This window comes from Pelobates fuscus, chromosome 3 (assembly GCF_036172605.1).
Source record: "Pelobates fuscus isolate aPelFus1 chromosome 3, aPelFus1.pri, whole genome shotgun sequence".
NCBI lineage: Eukaryota > Metazoa > Chordata > Amphibia > Anura > Pelobatidae > Pelobates > Pelobates fuscus.
The window spans coordinates 223,589,337-223,605,498 of NC_086319.1; the positions used below are offsets into that span (position 1 = coordinate 223,589,337).

General features: G+C 39.3%; 1 protein-coding gene across 2 annotated transcripts in view; it reads left to right on the forward strand.

Moving 5' to 3' along the window:
* Nucleotides 1-16,162, forward strand: part of RELN (reelin) — a 466,948-nt gene that overhangs the window by 266,324 nt on the left and 184,462 nt on the right. For both annotated transcript variants that reach the window (XM_063448139.1, XM_063448140.1), the window contains exons 11-12: nt 9,410-9,555; nt 15,629-15,780. In XM_063448139.1, the coding sequence (XP_063304209.1) occupies nt 9,410-9,555; nt 15,629-15,780 (298 nt within the window). The remainder of the gene's footprint in view (nt 1-9,409; nt 9,556-15,628; nt 15,781-16,162) is intronic.

Consider the following 16,162-nt stretch of genomic DNA (forward strand, 5'->3'; position numbering starts at 1 on the left):
ACTTAGTGTCTAAACAAGAGTTAGACCTAATACAGCGAACCACTCAGAGCTCTGAGGCCTCTCGTGAGTCTGTCACTCAGAACCTAGATAATGAGATTATGTCTATTCTTCAAAATAGAGGTGTGTCGGATGATGAGAAGATAAAGAGGTATACCACTATATTGCATAAATACTTGGTACGTGCTAAACAGAGTGAAAGCGAAAAGTTGGGCTTGACACTTTTCTTACCTCCTGGAGAATCCTCAGTACCAAACATCCCTGTAGCACATCCTCATGCTGCTGGAGTCTCTGATGTTTCAGACGCTGTATTTCATGAAGTTGTTAATAATGTAAATGTCCGCTATAAAAAAAATGCTGAATTGTTGTTGAGTAGAATGTCTCAATTTAAGCACATTACCGCTTGGAATGATAAGGGTGAATTTGTTTATAAAAACACTGTTGTACCGGGATCCAGCATACTCGATTTGGTACGTAGTGTTACCCAGAGTCACAATGTTACGGTACGTAAATTACCTCTGGGCTGGGATACTTTTCTTCAGGCTATGGCTGACCTGAACATACCATCTACAGTTGTGGGCAACACATCAAATAGAGACTATTTGGAACGATTGAAATTGCAGAGCCTTCCAAGTGAGACTCGGGACATAACACCCCATTTTCAAAAGAGACAATCGTTACCAAATATTTCTTTTAGCACCACGGGATTAACTACATCTCACGGCTATTTGCTACCTAAGAAGCGCCCACGTATACTAAAGCATCCTGCTGATTGGTTGAATTTGTGATGTTTATTCCTTGCTTTTCTGACTAATACATTTGATGATTATTGCTTTTCCTACATATATTGTATTATAGCTTTTCCTGCGGATATTGTATTATTGTTTTTCCTGTGAATATTGCATTGACTTTTTTTTTGTCTAATAAACATTGCTATATGAGTTAATTTGGCATTTATTTATTTCTCCGATTTATATAAATCTGTCCTCTGTGTTTGTTCTATACTTTAAAAAAGATCCCAGACACATCTTTCAAAAACATGCCCAGACACAATCCCTTTACTCAGCAATATCCCTCCTCTAAATGAAATTAAAAATAAATGTAAAAAATCCAATCAAAGAATGTAATACCTCATACAACCATATGGTGGCACACTCTATGAACATTGTATCGTGTCTATAACACCCCGTGATGTGGCTTCATTAAAATGTTCGCTAATATGTAATAAAGATCATGGGCGTGGTCATAACACGCCGTGTGTGTGGACTCATAAAAATGGCCGTTACTACGTCAAAAATAGCACTGGGGACGTAATGTGCCATGGTTGTGGTTTAGTGCCATGGTTTAGTAAAGAAGGGGCGGTACACACATCGTCGCGCAATGGGCGGGTCATATTGCGCAACAGGCGTGGTTTAATAAATAGGGGTGGGGCACCTGACAAAATAAAAATGTATTAGGGGCGGGGCCCATAAGGTGTCATGGGCGTGGTTTAGTCAAAAAGGGGCGGATCACACAACAATACGCAATGGGCGGGGTTATATTGCGCAGTGGGCGTGGTTTACTAAAAAAGGGGCGGGGCACCTGTCAAAAGTTAGTTTGATGACTTGTGTAGCTGTACACTACTGCCATCCCACATATCTGCAAATAAAAAGAGTCGTTGAACCAAAAGTAATTATTCAGTATCCATCTAATACTTTTGATCAAAAAATCAATCTGTTTGCTTGGAAATGTTCCTGATTGTTGAAGAAAATATTCTGTCGCTTGGCACCCTTTATCGTGTGAGATGATGGTGTACAGTGAGCTAACGTCAGCTGTGACCACAAAACTGTCTTCCTTCCACTCGTGATCTGATTGGACTTGAAGGATATTAGAAGTGTCCTTCAAATAACTAGGACATTTGATCACCACTGGATGGAGACACCTATCTACGTACTGGGATAGTCTGCTGGAAATAGACCCAATCCCAGATACAATAGGTCTCCCTGGGGGTTTGTTCTTGTCTTTCTGGATCTTGGAAAGATGGTAAAAAAACGGTATTATAGGTTGTGTCACATTTAAAATGTGTACTCCTTTTCATTTAGAATACTTAATTCTTTACCTTCCTTTATGAGGATATCATATACAGTTTTTATATCACTATTAGGATCCTTCATCAAGACTCTATACGTATTTTCATCTCCTAGGAGTCTGAGGGCCTCTTCTATGTAATCATTACTGTCCAAAATTACAATCCCCCCCCCCCCCCCCCCCTTTAATCTGCTGGCTTTATCACCAGAGAATCGTCCTGTCTTAATTCCTTCAGTGCCTGTCTTTCCCCATAATTGAGATTGAACTGTTTTGGATTTGTTTTTTTAATTTTTTCTATATCCTTCATTACCATCTTTTCAAAAGTTGACATCTCTTCTGAGATGCAAAACCTAGGGTAGAAAGAAGATTTAGCTTTCAACTCAGTATGTACCACAGCAGACCTTTCTGTGGGTCCATCTGGCCTATTTATTGGGTTTTAAAAAAAAAAAATTCAGGCCCATTTTCCTTTTAAATCTGTTCAAATCTACATAAACACTAAACTTATCGAGTTTTTTAGTGGGTGCGAATTTCAGTCCCTTTTCAAGTAAGTTTATTTGAGGATTAGTTAGTATTTTTGACGATAAATTAAAAATGCCTTTACCTTTTATTCTCTGACTTTTTCTCTTTTTTTTTGTAGGAAAATTCCTCCTCTAGATCCCCGTCCTCTATACTCCGTGCTCTTTTCCCTGGAGTTCCCCAATCCAATCTGTTGCCCTTGTATCTGCCTTTCATGTGTTCCCCATAAAAAAAACTCTTCTTTGTGTTGAGTATTCAGGGCACTAAATCTATTATGGGTGGGTATTTTTCTCCTTTCCTCATTCCAATCAAAAACATTGTTTGTATCTCTTAGGGGTCTTTCAACTAAGTGTTGATCGCTCCTATTAATCTGGATTTTTCTTCTTACTACTTGCTCTGGTGATTTTTTAGAGTGCCTACTTGGTGTTCTTTTTGCCTCTCTGAACATATTTCCATGTGTTTTGGGGATCTGATCTCTACGTGTAGGTGTTCCTACTGGTATTGGTGATCTCTTATCTTTCCCAGGGTACCTATTTGATGCTTCTCTTACACCTCCTCTGAAGGAATTTCTCCGTTTAGGTGTTTGTGTCCTACGTATCGCCATCATAGTCTGTTTTGGTGGTCTCATAGATCTAATTGGACTTTCTCCAATTTGATTGTATTGTCTATATTGTTTATTCTTATATTTATCTCCATATCTTCTATCTATTGGGGCAACATATCTATCCTGATGGTTATAATTATTCTTAAAGAAAGTTCTAACTTCTCCTTTTGCATAGTCGGTTTTATCTCTCAGGTATTTCCTTTTTTTAACTTCTATCACCCCTTTCTCAAGTTTCTCCAAATTAACTTGGATTTCCTCTAAGGTATTAGTGTATTGTTCTGGGGACATATTTGAAGTCAAAAAAGTTTTTAAGGTATTAATCTCAGTGTCTAGTTTAACTAGTGTTTCCTTTCTTCTTTTTATAATAAGATCTATTAAACCAAATGAGAAGCTCTCCAAGAGGTCCGAACACTCCTTAATAAAATCCTCCTCCTCCTTATCGAAGGAAGGATTTTTGGAGAATCTAAGGCCCCTTGGTGTGATTTCTTCGCTTCTGTACTTCTCCAAAGTGGCTATTTCCCACTGAATCTTAATTTCCCTCCCCAAGACTTTTTCCAACTTATATCTTGAGTTTCTAATATGATTTTTTATATCCAAAGAGTTTGAATGGTCCGAATTCATAGGGATCTCCTGATCTCCAAATAACACATCTATGTTCTTCCCATATTTTAATCTATTTTCAAACAATGACATATTGTTCAAAAGCTGCACACACACAATAAAATAGTTTAGAGAAAAATTACAAGAAATACAGAATGTGTGTTATTAAGGCGCTTCCAGTTAGTGATGAAATGAACAATAATAGCTGCTACCACTAAACATAGGGACTCTCAACCCTATAGGTTAATACATAGAATCAAGTGTACACTCAGTGTAGGAAATTAGTAATAAAACCATGGCTATTACTGCAACCTTATTAACGCCGTAACAATGCATGAAATGTTCTGCCATTGCTACATTGCGATGTGAGCAGGGTTAAAGCAAGGAGACATTTTATTCTACTCCTTGTATTTTGTGACCATTAAACATATGTAGACACCCAGTGGCGTACACATAATCCATTGGGCCCCAGTGCGAAACTGATCCATCCCCCCCCCCCTCTCCCTCTCCTCTTTATTTATTTTGTGTTACTTTTCTTAAAAGCTGCACTAATTATGCATATATTTTTATTGGCAAAACTGTGAAAAAAAATCACATTGTTTTGTATTTCTTTTAATAATAAATGAGAATTTATGGATGTCACATGAATTAAAGCTAAACTACATTCAGGGCCGGCGCGTCCATAAGGCGGCACAGGCGGACGCCTTAGGGCGCACGGGCTCTGGGGGCGCAATATTTCAGTGGCCGGCAGGAGGGAAGCTCTCCCTCCTGCCGGCCACCTTCTCGACTCCCGGCGTGGCAGTGCTGTGATGTGATCAGGCACGGCGAGGGAGCTCTAATCTCACCGCTCTGCTCCCTCGCGCGCTGTCTGCCAATGCTGCGGGAGCCGGAATATGATGTCATATTCCGGCTCCCACGGCATCAGCAGACAGCCCGCGGGGGAGCAGAGCGGAGAGGTTAGAGCTCCCTCGCCGCGCCTGATCACATCACAGCACTGCCACACGCCGCCCAGCAGCCCCACTGGACCACAGGGAATGATCCATCATCCACACCAGCTCTCCGGGTAGGGAGGCTGGGTGGAAAATGTTTATTTGTAAAATAATTAGTGAATGTATGTGATGTGTCTGTGAGTGACAGTGTGTGTGTCTGTGTGTGAGTGTCTGTGTCTGTGAGTGACAGTGTGTGTGTCTGTGAGTGACAGCGTGTGTCTGTGTGTGAGTGTCTGTGTCTGTGAGTGACAGTGTGTGTGTCTGTGAGTGACAGCGTGTGTCTGTGTGTGAGTGCCTGTGTCTCTGAGTGACAGTGTGTGTGTGAGTGACAGCGTGTGTCTGTGTGTGAGTGTCTGTGTCTGTGAGTGACAGTATGTGTGTCTGTGAGTGAGTGTCTGTGTCTGTGAGTGACAGTGTGTGTGTCTGTGAGTGACAGTGTGTGTGTCTGTGAGTGAGTGTCTGTGTCTGTGAGTGACAGCGTGTGTCTGTGAGTGACGGTGTGTGTGTCTGTGAGTGACAGCGTGTGTCTGTGTGTGGGTGTCTGTGTCTGGGAAGAAAAATGCATCTTCGCCTATGTACCTAAAAATCCAAGCACCTGCCCTGACTACATTGCAATGTCAGTCGCATGATACATTAATGTAATGTCGTATACTGTACAGGGTTTAAGAAATGTGTTTTGTCCTTTGAAAAAATTAAATTAGGGGGTTAAAGACAGGACTTTACTGAAGGGGCAACACAAGGACATTAAGATTAGTAGGAGTTACAGTCTTCAGCCACAGCTATTTCAGCTGCTGTCATTAAAATAATTTTTGGTACCTCTTGAAAGTGTAACTCCCATGAATCTTGTGTCCCAGTTCTGCCTGAGATTAGAGCTCCCAGATTGCAAGGAGGTGATCTGTGCATAATTACCGATTCACAACGAGGAATTATTGCACCATTGACGTCACCATCAACGCAGTGCAGAAATGTAAATCCAAATCTGCCTGTTGAAATGTGGGGCAGATCATGAAATATAGGGTGTATATATAAATATATATGGTATTAATGAATAACTTAATACAGGAGGATAAGGATCAATAAATAATTACAGTGATGGTAAAGGAAGTACTGTCTTGCTGCACCCTTAGCCATTGTTACAAGAGCATAAGAACCGTATTATCGCAACGAAGAGAAATCTGGCTGCTACAGGTCACAGTTCTGAACAACTAAAAAGGCAAAACGGATTCAGCATTGCCTGAGCTCACAAGGATAAACTACTTGGTAGGAGTGGAAGGCATTAAGGAGCCTTTGGCAAGCAAGAGAAAATCTTTAAAGCGACGGATTGAAATAAAAACATTGTATCAAGTGTCTAGCATATAAAGCTTTTAGCTAAGCGTGGAGCTCCATTTTCGATACTTTCGATAGCGTGCAGACAAAAACTGGCTCAGAAAGGAAATGCACTGGCAAGGATTTGTATATGGATTATAATCATCCAAGGACAATTTAAGTTATCAGCTTTTAGCAGGATACTCAGCTCTTGAAAATATGCCAAGAACTAGCATCAGCGATGTTGTCTGGGTGTATATGTATCAGTTAAAAACAAAATAACAATATTCTTAAGTTGGCCATTGTTATGTCAGGTGATTTGGATAATGCGGTACTGTATGGTTAATGTACTGTATTCAATTGCCACGCTAAGACTTAATAAAAATAATACATTTTACTGGACCATGCCAAAACTATAAAAGCTACCTTCATCAAACATTCCAGCCGCATAGGACATTTTCCATATCAGTGTGTCAAGGGCTCTCAGGCTGTCCTCATCAGGATGTTTTGAGGAAGCTGTTGTAGAGTATGAGTGCCCTCGAAACATTGACATGCTAACATATGTAAATGGGTGGATGAACAGAAACATGTACGGTGAGTGTTACAATATTTTTTCACCACTGCTTTTTTCAAACATGCAGCTTACATACAAAATGAAATTGCAAAGACAGAGATGTGTTAGGCCTCATGTTGTTATATAGAAATACAGCTATATTTTAGATCTTATATCAATTATATACATATATAGCTAAAAGCTAGGAGTTATGGGGAAACTCACAGCCCGGTGTAAGCTGTCTGAAAGCAAATGTCAGGTGAATATTAATATTTATTGTTAATATTTGCTGTTCATTCTCTTATTACACCGTTTAGATTACATGTTAATGATTATCTGAAGACCTTGGTCACCCGTGGCGTTTAGAGATTACAGTTCCATGTGAATCACCGGCATTTACAATTTATTTGCAGAATCCAGGCCAGATGGCAAAATTTAGGCAAAAAGTGTCTAATTGTTTTCAATTCAGTTGTCCGTTTACCAATAATTCTCTGTTAACCCCTTAATGACACAACTTCTGGAATAAAAGGGAATCATGACGGAATATATCCGTCATCTGTCCTTAAGGGGTTAATGGAATAAACCTCAGAGTTGCACTACACTGCTGCTATAGGTTGCTATGCAATAAATATTAATCAGTCGTTTTGGGGAGTTTTGCGGTTCTTGTAATTGATTTAACCTTTATGGTTAATATATGCCGGTAATAAAGCTTGATATAGTGACGGAACATGCCTTTATTTTATGTTGAATGGAATTCCCTTCCAGTTGAATGGAACAGTTAATGAGCACAAATTAAAAACCTGTCACCTAAACACCTGTCTAATCCTACAGCTGCAGAAATAAAGCTTCCATCATTGCCAAATGACAGCACAGGGTGTCTTTTCTTGTCTTTTCTTTCTGTATTCATTATATATATATTAAGGATCACAGATCAACACTTGCTGGAAAACTAAAAGCCACCTCGCTGGGATCATTATATGGCGAGAGGAAGAAGAACGTATTCCGGAACTCGCATACCTTCAGTAGAAAGATATTGGGTATATGAGAGTCAAAAACTGTAACCTACAATAATGAATTATTCTAGTCATCATAGTGCTACTTAATGTAGAAGTCATTTTTGAAAAAAATCTGTATTCGTGTAGAGACAGACTATAATCATATTTTTTAAAAGACTTTCAAATCTTTGCAAAATAGGCTTCACTTTGGTTTTGGTCATCTTAAAATTGTATTATATTGTATCATGATTTGTGTTATGTCATACGATATCCCAAACCTTTTCTATAATCAAGTAAAAAGGACAACATCAAAGAAGATCAAAGGATTTGGTGTGATGAGATCCCCTTGAATATTTGTTTAACTAAAACACATAAAATAGAACAATATGTTTTATTATGTATTTTTTTTTTTTATAAAATCACTTAATTAAGATACAAGATCTGACTTTCTAGTGTAGCATGTAAAAGCAATGAATCTCCGAGATTAACCTGTGGTATAAACAGATCAGGGGCTAGCCTCCAGTTACAGGAAGACATGCTTATTAACTGAGCCGTTTTAGGATTTTATGTAATACACCCAGATAGAATACAGGGATATTGTAGGGAATAGATCAGAGACAGATTGGAGCTATCTGGCGTTTAGCCGACTTTGCAAAATACAAACCTTAGTTTAGCAGTTGATAAGCAGACAAATCTTGCTTTCCATGTACATTTTACTTTTCTACATGATTTTAACAAGCGTGTAATCATTAACCATTCAATTTACCGTTTTTCCCACTCCAGCTAACAAACAGCTTTTTGATGTTCAAGCTCCACACATAACTATTGATATATTTGTTGCACTGCCTTACTACAAAACTTACCTTTTCAGGTTAAGGGAACACTATAGTCACCCAGACCACTTCATCTCTGTGAAGTAGTCTGGGTGCATTGTCCTTTTAACTCTGCAATGTAACAGGGTTCCATTGCAGAATTAAGTTCACCACTAATAGCTTTCAGTATGTGTGTGACACGGAACAAATATGACACAGAAGCCCCATAGGAAAGCATTGAAGCTGTGCATGCACATTAGGTCCCCAATGCTCCTCTGTGAGGTACATTGGATTGGACATCGGCAGAGGAGGCCATACCTCCTCTGTGATGTGACAGGTGCGGGAAAGGTGACCAGCATTGAGGAAGCCTTGGTGATGGAAAAAGTTAGGAAAAAAGTGTTATTTTCTGATTTTTACTGAAAATGGGGGACACACCTGAATACAGCTAGATAAAAGGACACTATAGCATTAGGAATACAGATTTCTATTCCTATTGCTATTGCGGTCTTTTAATTGGGTATTAGGACATTATACAGACATTTAGCATACTATGTACTGCTTACTTTAGTACCACACTAAATCCATTTTTTACTTATAAATATAGTTTAATGTTTGTTTTCCTTATAGCTATGTTAGTTTATATTTCATTAACTGTAAAGTGTACATTTGAGCATTTTTTGTCATTATAGATTTTCTTTTTAGACTTTTACTAAATTTACTAAAATTTACATTTACTAAAATTCTAAGTGACTTTCTAATTTTATTTCACATTCACCAATCAGCTATTTTCAGTTTGGCAATTTAAGGCTTACATTTTTACGTTCACATTTTATTTATTTTGGATTTACTATTTAGTAAATAATCATATTAATCTTTATATTGGTGATGCAGGGACATACCAAAAAGCTTTAATTCTTTAAACTCTTCATATGTACACAAATTACAAAGCCATTCATTTTTGTTCCCTATAGCATAGCTGTCAATCTGATGGCAATGCCATTTATTTCCATGGAACAGAGGGCAGTGAATATAACTTTGCTTCTACAAGGGACGTGGACCTCTCCACTGAGGACATTCAGGATCAGTGGTCTGAAGAGTTTGAAAGTCAGCCCGCTGGGTGAGTACACATTTTGTGTTGATAGTAAGGCTGTTTCGCCACTGTTTCCTTTGCAGAATATTAAATGGATACTCTCAGTACCAAAACAACTTGAGGTTAATGAAGCTGTGTTGGTATATAGATAATGCCTTGCAGTCTCACTGCTCAATTATCTGCCATTTAGGAGTTAAATCACTTTGTTCATGCATCCATAAACACACAAGGTGATTAGAAGGCATATAAGAGGTAAGGTGGGTTTATAAGGCACAAATGTAGTGAGAGGTGGTTAACAGAGACAACTAAGACACAATTACCTAAAATCACCTATCTCAGCAAAAATTTGAGTATTCAGTTCCACCATATGGCCATAGTGTGTTAAACCCATCACTACGTCACAGTACCCCAATATCGGTGGTGGGCTTAACACACTATGGCCATATGGTGGAACTGAATCCTCAAATTTGTTTGCTGAGATAGGTGATTTAGGTATATAATTTAAAAATGTAGTTTTAGGTTTGCACTGTTCCTTATTCAGCACAGAACACATTTATAAAAAGGGAGTTACTAATTAAATCATGCCCCCAAGGGAGGGCTATAAATTTTGCCCAGAAGTTACCTACAAATCCCCAACCCTGGCTTACCCGTGCTCATGTGCATGATGAAATTAACAGTGCAGGACATAAGAACTTCTTTAGTAAAAAAGCACTTTGCTGAACAATCTGATTCAAAATGAAACTTTTGAATAACATTTTATTAATGCAGGCCGTGTAAATCACGGCCAGGGGAGGTGTGGTTTGGACATAAACAGAAACAAAAGTAATTTATCTCCTAAATAACAGAGAACTGAGAAGTGAGAGCACAGGGGAATAATCTATATACAAAAACTGTTTCATTAAGATAAAGTTATTTTAGTTCTTAGGGTATCCCTTTAAAGTTAGAACTCAAACCATTGTAATTGAGCAGTGGTTCCCCCAGAATTGTGAGAGAACAGTAGACAGTCAGTGATAACTGACGGAACATTTTGTATTCTCAAAATCTTCCATATCTGAAGAAACCCGTAAAAATCCTTAGCAAAGTTGGATGTACTATAACTACTGTACGTGCATACGTTTGGAGAAAAGTCTTCTAAATATTAAAAATACAGGGTAGGTTATCTGTTATCTATGCACTAAATTATGTCCCATCAAAATTATTTCTTACGGATTATAGAATCTTTGTAAGCCTAGGCATGGTTTGCTAATATTTCACTTCCAACCACAGTGGATGCAGATGGACAATTAATTTAGTATTGCATTTCTATATGTTCTGCTAAACCACTTTCTGAATCTTTGGTACCTACAGTGCATATTGTATCAAATACACCACTGTTTTAGTCTTTAATGCCCCCCCCCCCCCCCCCACCCCCCTTTTTTCATGACCTACATTACAATCCTAGGTTGCGTCTTGGGTCAGTAGGCAGACCTTACACTTCACTCAGAGTAAATGGAGCATAGTTGTAGCCAGCGAACCATAATGAGTGTGACAATCACAACTGACTGCCAAGTAAATCAAGCATTTATTTGTTCAGATGTATATCTGAATAGCACATTTCCTTTCCCAACAGACCCTTTTCCTGGGGATTTAAATACCACTTACATTTGTAACTTCTGAGGTACAGGGATCCTGCATGCATAAGCAATAATGGCTGTCACTTTTTAATGACATATACAGTATGAATTTGAAACGCCAGTGAGGTCTTCAAGCAAGCGAGAAGAATGCATGACACTCACATTGAGGCATACAGGGACACATGATATTAAAATGGTTGAAAAAAGATCAGCAGTCAATTTTTAGTCCCCCCACCCCTTTTCTGCCTTGTGCTTTCTCTTGTTAAGCCCATTTCCCTTTTCTTTTCCCCCCCTGGACATTAATAAACTGAATGAAGAATGCAGAGTCTGTCTTCATATAACCACACAAATTCAGGAAATAATTGACTACCTAACCCCTTGTCACCTTTCCCTAGAATATAGGCTGAATTCCAACCAATGCATTGCTGATATTAACTTAATATGTGAACATGCAATCAGGAAGAAGCTATATGAAGGATATACAGCTTGAAATCACTGACTAATGGATAAGAAATAAAGGAAAGACAAGCATTCATTTTTACATTTTGAGTTATGGTAATATAAAACCAGAGCTGTATGGTCTTAAAAGAGTACTTTAACACATGTAGTCAGTATCTATAAAACACAAGTAAATCTTGAAAATATATTTCATGGAAGATATGTTTGAGGATTGGACAAGCAATAGAACTTTTTTATTCTGAAATATATACAGTAGATCATTAATGTTTATTTCCCAGCAGGATATACAATGCAATCTATAAGTATTTGGACAGTGACAATGTTTCATCCTTTGACTCTGCACTCCATCACATTGGAACGATACAATATGAAGTGCAAACTGGATATGTTTTTCCCTATTGTATCTATTGTATCCTAAATGTTCCAATTAGTTGTTTTTTTTCCCAGTTCTATACAATTTTCCATTTAGGGAATAGCCCCCTGGTTTCTAAATTTTAGGAGATATAATGAAACAGGGTGTTTAATTGCTCAATTGTTTCTTGCCCAGATTTGTAGTATTGTATCATTTAGACATGTGCAATTCGTTTCGGTCCAAATATGTATTTCGGGTACTTCCGAATGTCCGAAATGCCGAATTACCGAAGTTCCGAAATTACCGAATTTTCGAAGTGTCAAATTTTCGAAGTGCCGAAGTGTCGAAGTTCCGAAGCACAATATTGCCTAAGTACTAATATACTTACCCAGTGAAAGAAGAAGAATGTTACATTGTAAATAATTTTAAATAAAAAGTATACAAATATAGCCAGGATTCAGCTGTAAGCATTTGCAACACTTACAACAATCAAGTAACACACATTCATATAAAATGTAAGTTACTTGGCCAGTCAGTGTAATGACAGGAATGAATAAGTAGATAACTCCCTAATTCCCACGGTATTAGGGAGCTATCTACTAAAAGGCTGAAAGACCTAAATTGGCCTTTCAGCCAAATTTACTAATAGTAAGTAAATATTACTTAGTATTAGTAAATTATGCCCCTACTCGCTATACCGCGAGTAGGGGCATGTCTATTAAACAGTGAGCAGTTTGGGGACCCCTAGTCACCTGGGGGGACATTTATTTTAGGGCCCCCACCCACCGCTCAGGTGTGGGGGCCAGGGGGGAGGACATTCGGCACCCCCCTTATTACAATTTTGGGCCCCCACCCGCTGCTCAGGGGTGGGGGCCAGGGGGGAGGACATTAGGTCCCCCCCTTATTAATATTTAGGGCCTCCACCCGCCGCTCAGGGGTGGGGGCCAAGGGGGAGGACCTTAGGTCCCCCCTTATTTTACTGTAGGGCCCCCACCCACCGCTCAGGGGTGGGGGCCGGGGGGGAGGACATTAGGTCCCCCCCTTATTAGTATTTAGGGCCCCCATCCACCGCTCAGGGGCGGGGGCCAGGGGGGAGGACATTAGGTCCCCCCCTTTATTTTACTGTAGGGCCCCCACCCATCGCTCAGGGGTGGGGGCCAGGGGGGAGGACATTAGGTTCCCCCTTATTATAACTTAGGGCCCCCACCCACCACACAGGGGTGGGGGCCAGGGGGAGGACATTACGTCCCCCTTATTCTGATTTAGGGCCCCCACCCGCCGCTCAGGGTGGGGCCAGGGGGGAGGACAATAGGTCCCCCCCCATCATTTTACGTTAGGGCCCCCACCCACCGCTCAGGGGTGGGGGCCAGGGTGGTGCTATTTATTTATTTTTTTTAAACAGTGAGCAGTCACAGGCTGCTCACTGTTTACTAGACATGCCCCTATTCGCGGTATAGCGAGTAGGGGCAAAATTTACTAATACTAAGTAATTTTTACTTAGTATTAGTAAATTTGGCTGAAAGACCAATTTAGGTCTTTCAGCCTTTTGGTAGATAACTCCCTAATACTGTGGGTATTAGGGAGTCATCTAGCAAGCGGCTGCAAGAGAAGTCCCGAGGTGCCGAAGTCCCAAAATTCTGAAGTTCCGAAGTTGCCGATTTTCCGAAGTGTCGAAGTGCCGAAGTTCTGAAGTGCTGAAGTGCCGAAGTTGCCGAATTTCTGAAGTGTCGAAGTTCCGAAGTGCTGAAGTTCCGAAGTCTTGAAGTGCTGAATTGCCGAAGTCCCGAATTGCGAAAATCCTGAATTTCGGAATGCCGAACCGAACCGAAAATTTTCCCCATGCACATGCCTAGTTTCATTAGTTTACACAATAAAACACTATGAGGTTTAGATGGGATTCTACATGTGACATTTGATTTGGAGGCTGTTGTTGTTTTCAAAAGCAGCACACACGTGTTATATAGTTCAGGCCAAAATGAGGCTGAAATACCAAATAACGAGATCACAGGCGTAGGAAATCCTGTAGATTCCAAGAAGAAAAATGAGGCATAGAATAACCTCATGATGAAGAGGAAAGTGTGCATAAAAATGAAGTACAAATCACGCCTTCTTATTTGTGCTTGATAGTAGAGGTATTTGTAAAACTTGGGTGAGTGAGTGTCAGTCACTGGAATTACTCCTCTCTTCTTTACTGATGATGTAACTGCTAGAAACAGTATCAGGAGTGATCCTGGCATTTCCATAAACCCTTTATCTGCTAGGTTTGACCCAACTGACTGAAAACTCTTAAGATGGTAAAAGATATTTTCAGCAGAATAATGACTCCAACAACAGTGTTGAAACAACGAATAAGCTTTTCTTGGTAAAAAGGTGGATTTTGACTGGCTAGCTAAAACACGACCTAGATCTAAAAAACATGTGTTTCATCTCACCACTGAACAGTGACAAGACTGAAAGGAAATATGCAGGGCCTATAGGTGTGATATCCAACCACAACTGCAATGCACCTTTAGTCTGGTGATGTCTGTGGGTTGCAGAGTTGACCATATGCAATGTTTTGCAACCAGAGACAACATAAGTCCAGGCAGATTATCACTATATATATATATATATAGTGTTCAAGTAGAAATTGTAGCTATATTAGTCCAGTCATGTAGATGTAAAAGTAAAAAAACAGATAAAGCAGCAACGCATTGGTTGGAATTCGGCCTATATTCTATGGAAAGGTGACAAGGGGTTAGGTAGTCAATTATTTCCTGAATTTGTGTGGTTATATGAAGACAGACTCTGCATTCTTCATCCAGTCTATTAATGTCCAGGGGGAAAAGAAAGAAAAGGGAAATGGGCTTAACAAGAGAAAGCACAGGGCAGAAAAGGGGTGGAGGACTACAAATTGACTGCTGATCTTTTTTTTCAGCATGTGTCCCTGTATGCCTCAACGTGAGTGATTTTATCTGTTTTTTTTTTACACACACATATAGATAGATAGATAGATAGATACGAAGCAACAACCAAAAAGATTATGGTGTGGAAAAAAATTGTGATTGAAAACCCCTTCCACCTGAAGTCTGTGGATAGTTAATACAATGTTAAACAAAAATCTGCACACCCGTCAAGCCATAAGACTTGCTTTTCCCACAGAAATCACAAATGTGCAGTGATGTTACTACCGTAAAGGATTCTGGGTGGGCATATGCAAATTAGTTCAACAAAGAATCACATTTTCTGTGGGGAAAGCAATTATTATGACTTGACTGGTGTGCAGATTTATGTTTAACATTGTATTGACTATGTATATATACATATAGTAGAAAAAATGGTCTGCACTCACGGTCTTCTAAAATGTAGCTTTTAATTATACATAATTAAAAAACAATAAACTTGATGCTAAACAGCATCAACATTTCAGTCCCCGGTCGGGACTTTCCTCAGGACAGCTGTCCTCAGGAAAATGGTAGATCCCCAGATGTTGCAGGACTACAACTGCTTTGATGCCTTCCCATCTGTTAGAAAGACATAGCATCATGGAAGCTGCAGTTCCCCAACACCTGAAAATCGACCATTTCTCCATTTCTAACATACAATTATTATGGAAATGTACTTCTGTTTTTTATTAGATTAACTAGGCTAAAACATTTTTTTTTGCACTCTGACTGTTACATGCTGCTATTTACAGGTGGGACATAACTGGAGCTGTCCTTGGTACTGAATGTGGAACAATAGAATCAGGCTTGTCCCTTATCTTTCTGAAAGATGGCGAAAGGAAACTGTGCACACCGTATATGGATACTACAGGATACGGGAACCTTCGATTTTATTTTACCATGGGTACGTTTGTTAAAATCTACTTTTATATTTTAATTAAATTTGGTTTCACAGCTTAAAGAATAGTCATACTGTCTTTTAGCAATTAGCATATTGCATATAAAAATGCTGAGACGGGGCATATATTAATACAGTATAAAAGCAATAATCTTTTCTCTCTCCCATTGCACTCCCACCCCCTTTCCTCCCTGTCCTCATCTCCTCTACATACTTTTATTGTTTAGTCTGTTAGTTTTTTCTTCAGTATTCTACTTACCTTTTCCTAATATTCTTACCTGGCTTTAAGATTTACTAATGCCGTGATCCAGCAGCAGACCTCTTTAACCCCTAAAGGACACATGACGTGTGTGACATGTCATGATTCCCTTTTATTCCAGAAGTTTGG